General features: G+C 42.8%; 1 protein-coding gene across 3 annotated transcripts in view; it reads left to right on the top strand.

The window, feature by feature from the left end:
• The window catches only part of LOC142183232 (acyl-CoA desaturase-like), a 29,398-nt gene extending 21,292 nt beyond the window's left edge, over positions 1–8,106 (top strand). For all 3 annotated transcript variants that reach the window (XM_075258247.1, XM_075258248.1, XM_075258246.1), the window contains exons 5-6: positions 760–992; positions 3,145–8,106. In XM_075258247.1, the coding sequence (XP_075114348.1) occupies positions 760–992; positions 3,145–3,344 (433 nt within the window). In that variant the 3' untranslated portion in view covers positions 3,345–8,106. The remainder of the gene's footprint in view (positions 1–759; positions 993–3,144) is intronic.
• The last annotated feature ends 7,803 nt before the right edge of the window (positions 8,107–15,909 follow it).

The raw sequence follows: 15,909 nt of genomic DNA, 5'->3' as shown, positions 1-15,909 counted from the left end.
AGGTGCAATACAACTTAGAGCCATGTGCATGGGGCCTAGCTGAGTGCTTGGGTCCTACTAAACTCAAGAAGGCCATGCATTAAATAAATGCCAGACAAAAACCGCAATTATGGCAGGACTGGGGAACCTTGTAATGTGTATACTGGAGCCATTGTCCCTAGGAAGTGTCTGGCTGTCGCTTACTCCCCTCTCCTCAATGAAAGCACATGGCAAGTCAGACATGCATGTATATGAGGAGAGCAAAAGGAATAGCTATTGGCTGCAACAACTAGCTAAAGTGTATGACCAGCTTCAGCTAAGTATCTATATGGCCCCACTCACCAAAAAGGAGGGTTTTTCTTTTTTTTAACCCATGTGGCATATGTCAGTATATAGACATCAATACAGTATTTTTAATCTGTGGTATATGTCAGAATACCCCTGATGTACTGTATACATCTGACGGAAGGCTGAGACATGATGCTAACAGAGCCTGCTGCATGAATGGAGGGCCAAGTCATTATCTTCCAGTTTCTGACTCAATGGCTAAATCAGAACAGAGTCCCTTGGGCTTTGTTGCAGTCAGTGACGGAAGTGAGATTATCGACCTACACTATATTTAGTGTTAATACATCCTGATCAGATTTATTTCCAATACCTTATAGAAAGTATAAGCATTTGGCAAGTCTTCCTCGATAATGTCAACACAAACTGAGATGAAGAGCAGAGTAGAGTACAGTTATGTCCGTAATTCATTTCAATTTTTCTTCTTCCCATCAGGCACTACAAGAAATTGATCCTGGTGATGTGCTTTATAGTTCCCACTGTGGTTCCTTGGTATTTCTGGGGTGAATCCCTGTATACAGCATTCTATGTACCCTGCCTCTTGCGTTATGCATTAGTTCTAAATGCAACATGGCTGGTGAACAGTGCAGCTCATATGTATGGAAACCGACCATATGACAAGCATATCAACCCCAGAGAAAACAAATTTGTTGCACTAGGAGCAATTGGTAAGTTTTTACATTGGTAATAAAGTACAATATCTGATTAATACTAAAAGGTCATAAGATATGAACCGGAGTGGCAGTAAAACTTAAGGCCTCCATACACATAAGAGGAACATCAGCTGAGCCTGACGATTAAACCGAACCACTATCTTACATGTCGGGGGTTTCACAAACCCTCCACCCCCCCCCCCCCTTACCCCAGCGACGGAAGATTTTAAGTGAGGGAAGATTACAATTGCTCAATTCTTTGGTACCCCAGAGCAATATAATGCAATGTAGCAATACAGAGCAAACAATAATGGCCCAGTAGAAATTTAAAGGGTACTATGGTCTATTTCCTTGGAGGGTGGGCCCTCAGAATCTGATGAGACAAAGAAATCTCGGTGCAACAACACCATCCTTAACTCATAGGTAACCAAAAAGTAAACTGGAGTCTCAGAGAACTCCTTTAAAGAGGACCTTTCACCTCCTAGGGCACATACGGTTTTCTATACCGCTAGAAAGCCGATAGTGCGCTGAATTCAGCACACTGTCGGCTTTCACGATCTGTGCCCCCGTTTAAGAGTGATAGGTGCCAGTACCGCAGCTCTTCACCTGCAGAAGGGCATTCGTGACAGTCAGTCAACAACGCCCTTCTCACAGTGCTGTACTGTAAGAGAGGTGAAGAATGCCCCCCTCCCCTCCTGATAGTACCCATCCATAGACGAGTACTGGGGGGGGCCATATGCAGATTAATCCTTGACAAACGTACACCATGTATGGAAGGAGAACAATCAGGCCATTGGATTCCAACATTCTTAGCAGAGATAATCCACTGTCAGGGATGTACGGCATGGCTTACTCTCTCCTCCCTATGTAGTGCTCATGCATGCTCAGTCAATTCAAGTTTATTCCAAACGCTTGACAGTCAGATAAATGCTTATTCAGCGGACCACGGTTTCACTTGACTAACCCAATGTAGTTTTATCCTACAAGAACTTGACAATCTATTTGGCATTTATTGGTTTGAAACAAAACTCAGTTACCTCTCGAGGGAACGTGACACCAGACAATACTTTTCAATTACTCGCTGAACATGTGGACATAAGCCAAAATGTCTGGCAATACAGCTTATCTCTTCCAAACTGATGACATCACTCTTCAAACATTTCACTGTTTAGTCTATGTAAAGTCTAGGCAATATTGTTGAATCTGCAAAAAAGGAACCTAGAAGGACCTTAAATCTCCACCACCTATTACCCAGGGCTTTTCTATGTAAGCAACTAACAAAAATGGAAAATTCCTCTATTCTAATGGTTATTGCTGACCTAGTAACTAATGTAAATTCATGTAAATGAAGACTCACCCATTTCTAAAGTGTGTCTATACTCTAGCACTTAGGTTTTATTTAGCACTAAAGGTAGCAACTCTCCGGACTCCAGAGGTGTTGTTGGTGCGAGAAGTCAAATAAACTCTATAAAAGATATAAAGCCATCCAAAGGTACGATTGTAATTAGAGATGAGCGAGTAGTATTTTATCGAATACCTCCCCGCCATAGGTATTCGTGTAAGCGGCCGTACACCCAGGGGTTAAGCGGATTGAATATTCAATAGGTTTAACCCCTTGGTGTTTGGCCGCTTACACAAATACCTATGGCGGGGAGGTATTCGATCGAATACTACTCGCTCATCTCTAATTGTAATATCATCATCCCACTCATAGGCCATTGCATCAGACTTTTACCCCCAATTCTGAATCAAGATGCCCTCCATACTCAAAAATTCTGTACAATGTCCCTCCCTGAAATAATCAGATCATTCAGGTTTCCTTATGAGGATAAAAGACTGCTCAAAGTCGCCTAGTATAGGTCTACGTTACAAGATTATCAACTTCTTCTAACAGACGCTAACATTGCCGTTTACGATATCAGATAAAACCTTGATACTATGATACGATTATCGTCAGATGACCGATTCCATGTCTGGGTTGCCAGATCTCCACGGGGAAGGAGCTTGTTGCAGTAGTTCCATATTGATTCATTCACATTCCTGGGCCATGCTTACTTAAAATATCACGTTCTACAGGAGCGAACTAACGAGAGCTATTATTGAGTTTCTATATCCTTGTATATACTTTCTATATTGTTTGCTGGATAATTTGTTCTTCTCTTCCCAGGTGAAGGTTTTCATAACTACCATCACACTTTCCCCTATGACTACACCGCCAGTGAATTTGGAATCCGGTACAACCTCACCACATGCTTTATCAACCTTATGTGCTTTCTGGGCCTGGCCAGTGACTGCAAGAGAGTATCAAAAGAGACTATAGTGGCTCGCCAGCAACGCACGGGAGACGGAAGCTACAGGAGTGGCTGAAAACAACATCCATAGAAAGGATGACATTTTCTAATACATTTAACAAACCAACAAGAAATATAGTGCAAGGCTAAATATGATTACTTTATAACATGACCCAGAACAATGTTCTTTCCATTATGTACTTAAAGTAATTATATCTCTACCTTGATTTTTCATTTCTTCTTCCATTTGCTTTCCTCTGTGTAATGTTTGGCTTTTGTATGTTTGGTTAATTATTTTTATTTTTTAATATTTATATGGTGTCATTTTGGTTTTTTTTTCTCCAAATTTTCATTTACTTACAGTCGGTATAGGCTGTCGTCCCGAGCCGACGAGATCTGTACCTACTGTATTTTTTTCTTTAAGCACTGACCACAACTCCAGCTCTCTCTTCAGTTTTTATTGACTGCTCTCAGGCTTTCTGCAGAACGAATGAAATCCAATAAGAGAAAAAAAAAACTTACAAGTGCCATTTTTAACAATTTGTACATAAGGGATAAAAGCTAAATCAGTTTTGTATCTATTTCATTTACTCTTGTACAAACAGAGTGGAGTTTAGACAGTTCCTTCGCTGTCTTGCTTGTTGAAGCTACTGGCTGCCCCACCACTGGGTCTTGCTTGGACGTAGTGGTGGGTTGCAGAATTTAGGAAACAGTACATGCTGTATGTGAGTTGTGGCAGTATGCATAATACCGTTTGCATAGACACCTCAATGGATATGTACAATACAGAGGTAGAGGAATTATCTATTTTTTTTTCCGTTGGCTTCATCAGTAGAACTATTAGCTTTATCTTATGGTTGCTACAGGCCTATATAAAGTTAATATAGGGGCTTATGTTCACCCATCAACATGTTCTCCATCTCTTACCAGTCTAGAATTGTAGAACCCAACTTGTTGCCTTTCAGCCATAACAATATCTATTAGGCATCGTCAACTAACATTGATAACACGCCTCAAGTAGCCAACCTCGATGTTAAGTGTATAGTGGTAGCGTGGCATTGCTAGTAAATATTTAGCTCAGGAATAGAAGAGCAAGTACATCTCTTATTCCATTTCATTACATGCTGGGATGAAATGTTGACAAGGTTACTTGGTTATATAGCTTGACGTATTGGTCCTGATAGGCACTGCAAACTAGATTACTGTAGCTTGTTTTGGTAGTGTTTGATAGTGTGTACTGGGGCATGGCTTTGGTCGTCCTCATTTTGTATATTATTATGACATTTCTTTCGCTACTGTATGGCATATTTATAACATAGTTTTTGAAGTACTTGCTAATAATGCTCATAGCACTTATTGCGATTTCCATCTTGATATTCTCAAGTGAACTTTAACATGTACCTTATATGAACAAGAAGCACTTAAACGATTTGCACACAAAAAAAAATGTGATTTTTTTTTTTTGCCACGACAAACAAAAGATAAATTCTGTGCACCAACCAATAAAACTTTGTGCAGAAATAAACTAGGTCTTAGTCCTGTGTGAAGGCATGAGAATACAATGGCACGGCACACAGATTTTATTATCCTCCTTATCAAATCAATACGAAAAGAAAATTGAAAACCGGTCCTCATAGGATATGGATGGAAACTGCTACACACAAAGCAAATTGACCAAATGGTTCTAAAAACTTTGATGTATTTTCTGGCGTCATCTTGTGTGCCTATTAAAGATGACTACATCTGAAGCTCCTAAACAGATATAGTAAAATAGACTGATATAAGATGACTTAAATGGGCTGTCCACTTGAGATTATCCCTTTTTGGTAACAGTGGTCCCTATAGAATAAGCCAACACTACTTGAACACTATTTGTAATATGTAAGCTATGAAAGGATTGGGCAGTAAGTGTATCATTCCCCTGCAGCGCCACCACAGGGGGAATTGAGCATTACACAGGGTCCATTGAAATCAAAGTGCTGTCCGTATAAAAAAGGGACATGTCAAGTCCTCCAAAGTGAGAGACTTCCTTATCTAATAGATGAGGGCCAGAAATGAGAGACGTACTCTGTTACACATAAAGTGGGTTTACTAAAGAAGTCAGGCTACTTTCCTCTCCATTAAGTCATATTTTCACCTTTTTAAGTCACCTTTTTTTTTCTGGCACCAATACCATCAAAGTGTGTTATGTTGAGCAGCCACTCATGTTAATGTTAAACATTGAATGTGTGTTAGCTAGTTACTGTATGTAATCTTAAACATAGTATAGTAAATGACAGTACATTCATATTCTGAATTTCTACAAGCTTGAAACCTAGTAAAAAAATAAATAGTGCCATGTGATAATGTTCTTCTCCTAAATGTACCTACTAAAATCCAAGACTTAGTAGGTTTTTGACTATATGCACGGCTAAACGCTTTTAGTGCTTGGCTTGATAGGCTAACACCTAATCTAAGCATGCACTCCCTTAGTGCTGAATATTAGTTATCCCTATAGAGAAAGCCAAACATGGTAGGGGATGCTTCAAATGAACCCGGTGCTGCACATGAACAGATTAGATTTGTATTTTATGACAATTTTTAAATCAGAATTAATAAAAAAAAAAAAAAGTTATTATACCAAAAATCTTGGCCTTACACTAGACTCGAGCAAGCGTAAATGGAGGTATTGGTTATATTGTATACCAAATGCACTTTCTTGTCAAAATATTTGACATATTTGAACAGAAGCACTTAAAACAATGTGATCAATGTAAACTGCTCAAAATAAATGCCCCCCTGGAAGTAACTACCTCCCCCGAAATTCAACTCATATAATATCTATGTCTTCTTCAAAGGTAACATCAATATGATCCCAACTATACAGTGTTAATATATTATAGAATAATATAGGGCAGGGTAAATAACAGGGGCACTAAACATTAATAGCAATAGAGTAGCACAGGGTGAATGTTGGACGTGGATGACCTTCACCTTCTAAAGAAAACTAACTTGGTCAATGCATTGGATAGCAGGGTGGGGAAGGTTGTAGGTGCTCAAGGCTCTTCAGCCAAGTTCAATTTTACAAAAATCTGATTAATATCACTGTCAGAGAAAGCAATAGATATGGTTTACCTGGTGTCAATGGCATAGGAACCATAAAGACAGACCTTAGAGCTTCTATGGTGTCACTTCTCGGGAACATTCAGGTTGGTCATGACCACATTTTAGTGGGTGGGTAGAACATGCTCAAGTACGTGATCTCCATAGATGCTGTAATAAGCAAGCATGGAAGAGGAAAAATTTTTAAGTCATGGAAATGGAATGGGGAATCTAGACCTGTTCTTGTAGGTAGTCAGAAGTATGATGGGGTCAAGCTGTTTCTGTAAGGAGCCCAATATTTCTGTTGGGTTGGCCATCATTGGCTAGTGTTAAACTGGTTTTCTCAACCAACACATGGTCTGTTTGAAATGAAAAGCCAAGTCATGTCCAACAGTTGGTTGCTAAGGACATACAAGCCAACAATCATTTTCCCAATAGGGATTTTCATGTCCTTGAAACTGGTCTGTGCAAATTAGCCAATAGTTGGCAGCATGACATCAACTCTCTCTCCTGAGCCTTGCCTATATACATGGCATGGATGTGTCCTGAATGGGGAGAATGGAAGGCTAAGAACAATAGGATTGAACATGTTGAAAGCCAACATGCCCAAACCTTCTCCCCCCTCAAATCTGTTATCGAGGGAGAGTTCCCATACTGATTATAGGGTCAGCTGTTCTACATCTATTGCATATGACCAATGTAAAATTAGCTCAAGGTTAGAATTGCCACTAAAATGGCACCCATGCTGCTCTTTATTTTCACAAAAATATGGTTAACATGAAAGGGAGACAAAAAATGGGGAAGGGAACCTTGAAAAGGTTAGCTCGGTTGAATATACACGAAGTATCAACAGGTAAACTCTGTAGGTGCTTACAAACTTCTAACCTGGATGAATAGGATATTTTTACTTAATTTTAGATTGACTTGCATGTGTACAGCACTTATTCTTGGTAAGATGTAGACTATTTTTGTTTTTTGCTTTAGCTGTCTTTGGCATGGTATCGCTTCAGCTGTTGCACGATGTTACGTACGCATAATAGAAAGAGGCATTGTGTGAGATGAACCAAAGTGCCCTGTTGCACATTTGTAATGAATGGATAAGCTAGATTTCCATAAAATGCCAGTCTCTGCAATGTTTTGATGACTTGAACTTCAGGCAAACTGGCATACAGTCCTCAGCTATGGTGTGGTACTACACTTGAACTGAAGTGGTACACGTTTACACGCCAAGACGTTATGTGAATAAAACTATTACTCTCTGCTTGTGATGAATTCTGTACTCTACTCACATCATTTTGTGTTTGAGGTGCCTTCTCTGCTACGTCACATCTTTTCTTTGGTGAACCGTAAAGCTAGGGTAGATATGACGCAAGGCCGGTTTGTGTGTGTGCTCGCGAGCGTGTTTTGGTATGTTGGGCTTAACGTTGTGTTTCTTAGCTCATCTGCTGGTAGGATTTTTCTAATGACTATTTTTTGGTTGTGGTATCCCGAATATAGCTTAGCACTGAAGTCAAGAAGCCCATCAATAATTAAAAAAAAAAAAAAAAAATTGGTCATATAAAACTTGGGTTCTCATGACTTGACACTGTGGCAACACTAACCTTAAGACGTTCACGTGTACTTAGAATAACATGCTTTTTGGTCCGAATAGGTTGCTATATTCTCTACTTCAGGCTTTGGAAGTCCAGTGTGTTTTTTAGCCAAGCAAGATGCTCAAGAACATATTAGTATGTTAGCGATATATTCTTCGAAACACAGAGAGAATCTTCAATTATTATACTACCATGAAAGGGAAGCCAATAAATACAATGAGGACTTTCAGGGACTTTATAGAGACAGCAATGGACATTTTTTGTTAAACATTAGAGACTCTTTTAAGGCAACTGCTTTCATACATGTGTAGAAAAAGAACATTTGTGTCATTTCAGTATAGTATGTTGTCTTGTGATTTTGTTGGAAAAACAACTGTGTGTCTTTGTCTAGATTTCTTGATTTGGGAATATCCAGTTAAATACAGGCTTCTGGGGGTCGTCGTCAAGAAATCGCAAGGGAGATAAACTAGGGGACAAACATTGGACACCCTAATAAAAGTGACATTGAAATGTGAAGCTGTTTGTATACTGTTCCAACAAAAGTGTTTAAATGTGCAACAAAAGATAATGTTTTCTATTAATAAAAACCTGTTAAGACAAAGTTCATGCCATTTCCCATTATTACACGGTTAGTTATAGGCTGCGCTGCATGACTGAATTATTTACTGCATGCGTATATAGTATGGCCTCTGAAAGATGTAGATAGATGTAGAAAGATACAACAGATCCACGCTAAGCGTATGTTCACACGGAGGTTACAGAAACATTTTCCGCCTTGTGAACATTCCATCGCGGCATCCCGCTCCTGATTAGGTCTAAACAGGAGCATTTCTTCAGCCGCGGACGCCATGGCTGAATCAGCTGCAGAATCCGCTGCAAGAGAGGTCAGACCCCACGGATTGGATGTAGATAGTTTATTCTAAGCATATGTCATCAGTATCATACATATACATATTCAGTTTGTATTAGATTGGCCAGGCTTTACTAGTGTAAATGACTGTGAAATGCGGCTTTATAAACTTAGTGTGTCCTCTTTTCGCTTAGTGTCTGTTGCATCTTTTCAAGAGATTTTTTAAGACTTCTGTTTTCCGTTATACACTGTCTACCAATAAGTATTTGGACACCAGTGGTAGAATAGAAAAACAACATTTATTCCTATCCAATAGGTCGTAGAACCCAGCAGATGCTTCTTTACGGATGGTATTGATCGACACAATACTCCCGGATGCCTGGTGAGACTCCTGGTGTATGTGCGCCATCGGTTGGGTGCGGTATCTCTGGCCAGCACTCATCGGTCTCTATCTCCCAATTTCAGGGGGCTGCCGACTCGGGGCACATTCTGGCAATCACCGTTCGCCTTCCACTTCGTAATCACATAGGTCACTGTCAATTTTGGGTAATTCAGTTTGCTTGCTATGTCCCTTAAGGATCGACCATTTTGATGGTACCCCACAATTACCCCTTTCTTGAAATTGGACAACTCTGCACTTCGTGACATCTTGCATACAACTAATGCCAATGGTCTTTCCTATTTAATGGTGGAAGGCGTGACATACATCACGACCGCAGATATCTTCATTTGCATGTTTGTCCAAATACTTATTGGTAGACAGTGTATGATGGAGTGGGGTCTGTGCCCATAGTGAAATCTATGATAGCTTCCTGCTCAACTACATTTCAGACATCATATAGGCTCTGTTCCCACGAAGTAACGCGCCACTCATAAACACGTGTCAGATTGAGGTGTTTCAAAACAGATCCCATTGACTTCAATGGGTGCTGGCTTACGCGCGCTACACATTGAAATCAGCAGTGGTAGAGTCTTCTCCTAAAAGATACACCATCTGAATACATCCTTATCCTCTAACCACCTTGTAGGGAATAAGTGTCTGATCAATCGGGGTTTGACTGCTGGTGCTGTCAGGACTGCCAACAATCCGAGGGTCCCTTACTCCCCTGTGAATGGAGCCGTAGTGTGCACACATTATCACCAGTTTATTCCTTTCTATGGTACTGATGGGAGGTTGCGCTCTGGAATGGAGCACTGGTTACTGAAATGTATTACTGCTCCTCATTCTCACGATTGATAAAAAGGTCCAACATTCAGATCCCAAAGCAATTGGACACATCCCCTATACTGTGGACAGGATGATTAAAATGCAACCTGGTTGTTTCCAAAAGCCTGTTCATTAGAGATGAGCGAACAGCGTTCGATCGCATTGATATTCGAACGAATATCAGGCCGTTCGAGGTATTCGATTACAATCAAATACCACAAGGCAAACGCACTAAAAATTCGTATCCCCTCCCACCTTCCCTGGTGCTTTGTTTGCACCAATTACTGCGCAGGGGAGGTGGGACAGGAACAACGACAACGGAGGCATCAAAAAAAATCGGAAAAAGTAATTGGCTGGCTAAATCAGGTGACCTCCAATTTATACGAATAGTGGATTTCAGATTCGGGACATAGGAGACTGTGAACTATGTGACTGTGAGACAGGGATAGATGTACTGGCAGCGTTAGCTAGGGATTACCTTTATTTAGGGGGGAATGTTACTCACACTGTTCTATGGGGCTTTATCTCATCGGAATCCCTGTCAGCTTGCGATATGCGGGAGCTGACTTTTTCCCATAGGAATGCATTGACCAGCGTTGATTGGCCGAATACCATACAGAGTATAGCATTCGGCCAATCAACGCAATTCTGCCGGAGGAGGCAGAGTCTAAGATCGGTCCACAGCAGTCTCCATTCTGGTCCAATCTCAGATGTAGCAGTGTTGAGCGCACAGGTGTAGCAGAGCTGGCCATGCGCTGAGCTCTGCTACATCCGAGATGTAGCAGAGCTGGCCGTGTTCTGAGCTCTGCTACACCAGAGATGTAGCAGAGCTGAGTGTGCGCTGAGCTCTGCTACACTAGAGATGCAACTCTGGTATAGCAGAGCTCAGCCCACACTCAGCTCTGCTACATCTCAGGTGTAGCAGAGCTCAACGCACACTCAGCTCTGCTACATCTTGGGTGTAGTCGAATATTGAGGGGCTATTCGAAACAAATATCGAATCTCGAATATTTCACTGTTCGCTCATCTCTACTGTTCACCAATATTGCCGCATTATGTTACTAGTAATGCTTGACTAGTATCTGCATATTAGCAGGGCTTTGTACACAGTGTTGGAAACTGAGATGACTAAAACTTTTACCCTTGTCGTAAATGGGAAATGCGATTCAAGGCTGAGGCCCCACGTTGTAGAAATGCAGCTATTTTTTGGTGCAGATTTTGCTGCATTTTTTTGAGCCAAAGCCAAGAATGAAGAACTAAACTGGTTGGGATCAGTTGCACCATATACAGTTAGGGCCAGAAATATTTGGACAGTGACACAAGTTTTGTTATTTTAGCTGTTTACTAAAACATGTTCAGAAATACAATTATATATATAATATGGGCTGAAAGTGCACACTCCCAGCTGCAATATGAGAGTTTCCACATCCAAATCGGAGAAAGGGTTTAGGAATCATAGCTCTGTAATGCATAGCCTCCTCTTTTTCAAGGGACCAAAAGTAATTGGACAATGGACTCTAAGGGCTGCAATTAACTCTGAAGGCGTCTCCCTCGTAAACCTGTAATCAATGAAGTAGTTAAAAGGTCTGGGGTTGATTCCAGGTGTGTGGTTTTGCATTTGGAAGCTGTTGCTGTGACCAGACAACATGCAGTCAAAGGAACTCTCAATTGAGGTGAAGCAGAACATCCTGAGGCTGAAAAAAAAGAAAAAATCCATCAGAGAGATAGCAGACATGCTTGGAGTAGCAAAATCAACAGTCGGGTACATTCTAAGAAAAAAGGAATTGACTGGTGAGCTTGGGAACTCAAAAAGGCCTGGGCGTCCATGGATGACAACAGTGGTGGATGATCGCCGCATACTTTCTTTGGTCAAGAAGAACCCGTTCACAACATCAACTGAAGTCCAGAACACTCTCAGTGAAGTAGGTGTATCTGTCTCTAAGTCAACAGTAAAGAGAAGACTCCATGAAAGTAAATACAAAGGGTTCACATCTAGATGCAAACCATTCATCAATTCCAAAAATAGACAGGCCAGAGTTAAATTTGCTGAAAAACACCTCAAGAAGCCAGCTCAGTTCTGGAAAAGTATTCTATGGACAGATGAGACAAAGATCAACCTGTACCAGAATGATGGGAAGAAAAAAGTTTGGAGAAGAAAGGGAACGGCACATGATCCAAGGCACACCACATCCTCTGTAAAACATGGTGGAGGCAACGTGATGGCATGGGCATGCATGGCTTTCAATGGCACTGGGTCACTTGTGTTTATTGATGACATAACAGCAGACAAGAGTAGCCGGATGAATTCTGAAGTGTACCGGGATATACTTTCAGCCCAGATTCAGCCAAATGCTGCCAAGTTGATCGGACGGCGCTTCATAGTACAGATGGACAATGACCCCAAGCATACAGCCAAAGCTACCCAGGAGTTCATGAGTGCAAAAAAGTGGAACATTCTGCAATGGCCAAGTCAATCACCAGATCTTAACCCAATTGAGCATGCATTTCACTTGCTCAAATCCAGACTTAAGGCGGAAAGACCCACAAACAAGCAAGACCTGAAGGCTGCGGCTGTAAAGGCCTGGCAAAGCATTAAGAAGGAGGAAACCCAGCGTTTGGTGATGTCCATGGGTTCCAGACTTAAGGCAGTGATTGCCTCCAAAGGATTCGCAACAAAATATTGAAAATAAAAATATTTTGTTTGGGTTATGTTTATTTGTCCAATTACTTTTGAGCTCCTAAAATGTGGAGTGTTTGTAAAGAAATGTGTACAATTCCTACATTTTCTATCAGATATTTTTGTTCAACCCTTCAAATTAAACGTTACAATCTGCACTTGAATTCTGTTGTAGAGGTTTCATTTCAAAACCAATGTGGTGGCATGCAGAGCCCAACTCGCGAAAATTGTGTCACTGTTAGAGATGAGCGAACACTAAAATGTTCGAGGTTCGAAATTCGATTCGAACAGCCGCTCACTGTTCGAGTGTTCGAATGGGTTTCGAACCCCATTATAGTCTATGGGGAACATAAACTCGTTAAGGGGGAAACCCAAATTCGTGTCTGGAGGGTCACCAAGTCCACTATGACACCCCAGGAAATGATACCAACACCCTGGAATGACACTGGGACAGCAGGGGAAGCATGTCTGGGGGCATAAAAGTCACTTTATTTCATGGAAATCCCTGTCAGTTTGCGATTTTCGCAAGCTAACTTTTCCCCATAGAAATGCATTGGCCAGTGCTGATTGGCCAGAGTACGGAACTCGACCAATCAGCGCTGGCTCTGCTGGAGGAGGCGGAGTCTAAGATCGCTCCACACCAGTCTCCATTCAGGTCCGACCTTAGACTCCGCCTCCTCCGGCAGAGCCAGCGCTGATTGGCCGAAGGCTGGCCAATGCATTCCTATGCGAATGCAGACTTAGCAGTGCTGAGTCAGTTTTGCTCAACTACACATCTGATGCACACTCGGCACTGCTACATCAGATGTAGCAATCTGATGTAGCAGAGCCGAGGGTGCACTAGAACCCCTGTGCAAACTCAGTTCACGCTAATAGAATGCATTGGCCAGCGCTGATTGGCCAATGTATTCTATTAGCCTGATGAAGTAGAGCTGAATGTGTGTGCTAAGCACACACATTCAGCACTGCTTCATCACGCCAATGCAATGCATTAGCCAGTGCTGATTGGCCAGAGTACGGAATTCGGCCAATCAGCGCTGGCTCTGCTGGAGGAGGCGGAGTCTAAGGTCGGACCTGAATGGAGACTGGTGTGGAGCGATCTTAGACTCCGCCTCCTCCAGCAGAGCCAGCGCTGATTGGCCGAATTCCGTACTCTGGCCAATCAGCACTGGCTAATGCATTGTATTGGCGTGATGAAGCAGTGCTGAATGTGTGTGCTTAGCACACACATTCAGCTCTACTTCATCGGGCTAATAGAATGCATTGGCCAGCGCTGATTGGCCGAATTCCGTACTCTGGCCAATCAGTGCTGGCCAATGCATTCTATTAGCTTGATGAAGCAGAGTGTGCACAAGGGTTCAAGCGCACCCTCGGCTCTGATGTAGCAGAGCCGAGGCTGCACAAGGGTTCAAGCGCACCCTCGGCTCTGATGTAGGAGAGCCGAGGGTGCACTTGAACCCTTGTGCACCCTCAGCTCTGCTACATCAGAGCCGAGGGTGCGCTTGAACCCTTGTGCACACTCTGCTTCATCAAGCTAATAGAATGCATTGGCCAGCGCTGATTGGCCAATGTATTCTATTAGCCTGATGAAGTAGAGCTGAATGTGTGTGCTAAGCACACACATTCAGCTCTACTTCATCGGGCTAATAGAATGCATTGGCCAGCGCTGATTGGCCAGAGTACGGAACTCGACCAATCAGCGCTGGCTCTGCTGGAGGAGGCGGAGTCTAAGATCGCTCCACACCAGTCTCCATTCAGGTCCGACCTTAGACTCCGCCTCCTCCAGCAGAGCCAGCGCTGATTGGCCGAATTCCGTACTCTGGCCAATCAGCACTGGCTAATGCATTGTATTGGCGTGATGAAGCAGTGCTGAATGTGTGTGCTTAGCACACACATTCAGCTCTACTTCATCGGGCTAATAGAATGCATTGGCCAGCGCTGATTGGCCGAATTCCGTACTCTGGCCAATCAGCACTGGCTAATGCATTGTATTGGCGTGATGAAGCAGTGCTGAATGTGTGTGCTTAGCACACACATTCAGCTCTACTTCATCGGGCTAATAGAATGCATTGGCCAATCAGCGCTGGCCAATGCATTCTATTAGCGTGAACTGAGTTTGCACAGGGGTTCTAGTGCACCCTTGGCTCTGCTACATCAGATTGCTACATCTGATGTAGCAGTGCCGAGTGTGCATCAGATGTGTAGTTGAGCAAAACTGACTCAGCACTGCTAAGTCTCTGCATTCGCATAGGAATGCATTGGCCAGCCTTCGGCCAATCAGCGCTGGCTCTGCCGGAGGAGGCGGAGTCTAAGGTCGGACCTGAATGGAGACTGGTGTGGAGCGATCTTAGACTCCGCCTCCTCCAGCAGAGCCAGCGCTGATTGGTCGAGTTCCGTACTCTGGCCAATCAGCGCTGGCCAATGCATTCTATTAGCCCAATGAAGTAGAGCTGAATGTGTGTGCTTAGCACACACATTCAGCTCTACTTCATCAGGCTAATAGAATACATTGGCCAATCAGCGCTGGCCAATGCATTCTATTAGCTTGATGAAGCAGAGTGTGCACAAGGGTTCAAGCGCACCCTCGGCTCTGATGTAGCAGAGCCGAGGCTGCACAAGGGTTCAAGCGCACCCTCGGCTCTGATGTAGGAGAGCCGAGGGTGCACTTGAACCCTTGTGCACCCTCGGCTCTGCTACATCAGAGCCGAGGGTGCGCTTGAACCCTTGTGCACACTCTGCTTCATCAAGCTAATAGAATGCATTGGCCAGCACTGATTGGCCAGAGTACGGAATTCGGCCAATCAGCGCTGGCCAATGCATCCCTATGGGAAAAAGTTTATCTCACAAAAATCACAATTACACACCCGATAGAGCCCCAAAAAGTTATTTTTAATAACATTCCCCCCTAAATAAAGGTTATCCCTAGCTATCCCTGCCTGTACAGCTATCCCTGTCTCATAGTCACAAAGTTCACATTCTCATATGACCCGGATTTGAAATCCACTATTCGTCTAAAATGGAGGTCACCTGATTTCGGCAGCCAATGACTTTTTCCATTTTTTTTCAATGCCCCCGGTGTCGTAGTTCCTGTCCCACCTCCCCTGCGCTGTTATTGGTGCAAAAAAGGCGCCAGGGAAGGTGGGAGGGGAATCGAATTTTGGCGCACTTTACCACGTGGTGTTCGATTCGATTCGAACATGGCGAACACCCTGATATCCAATCGAACATGTGTTC

This window comes from Leptodactylus fuscus, chromosome 10 (genome assembly GCF_031893055.1).
Source record: "Leptodactylus fuscus isolate aLepFus1 chromosome 10, aLepFus1.hap2, whole genome shotgun sequence".
Taxonomy (NCBI): domain Eukaryota; kingdom Metazoa; phylum Chordata; class Amphibia; order Anura; family Leptodactylidae; genus Leptodactylus; species Leptodactylus fuscus.
The sequence above is the reverse complement of the archived record's forward strand: the minus strand, read 5'-3'. Positions and strand labels throughout refer to the sequence as shown.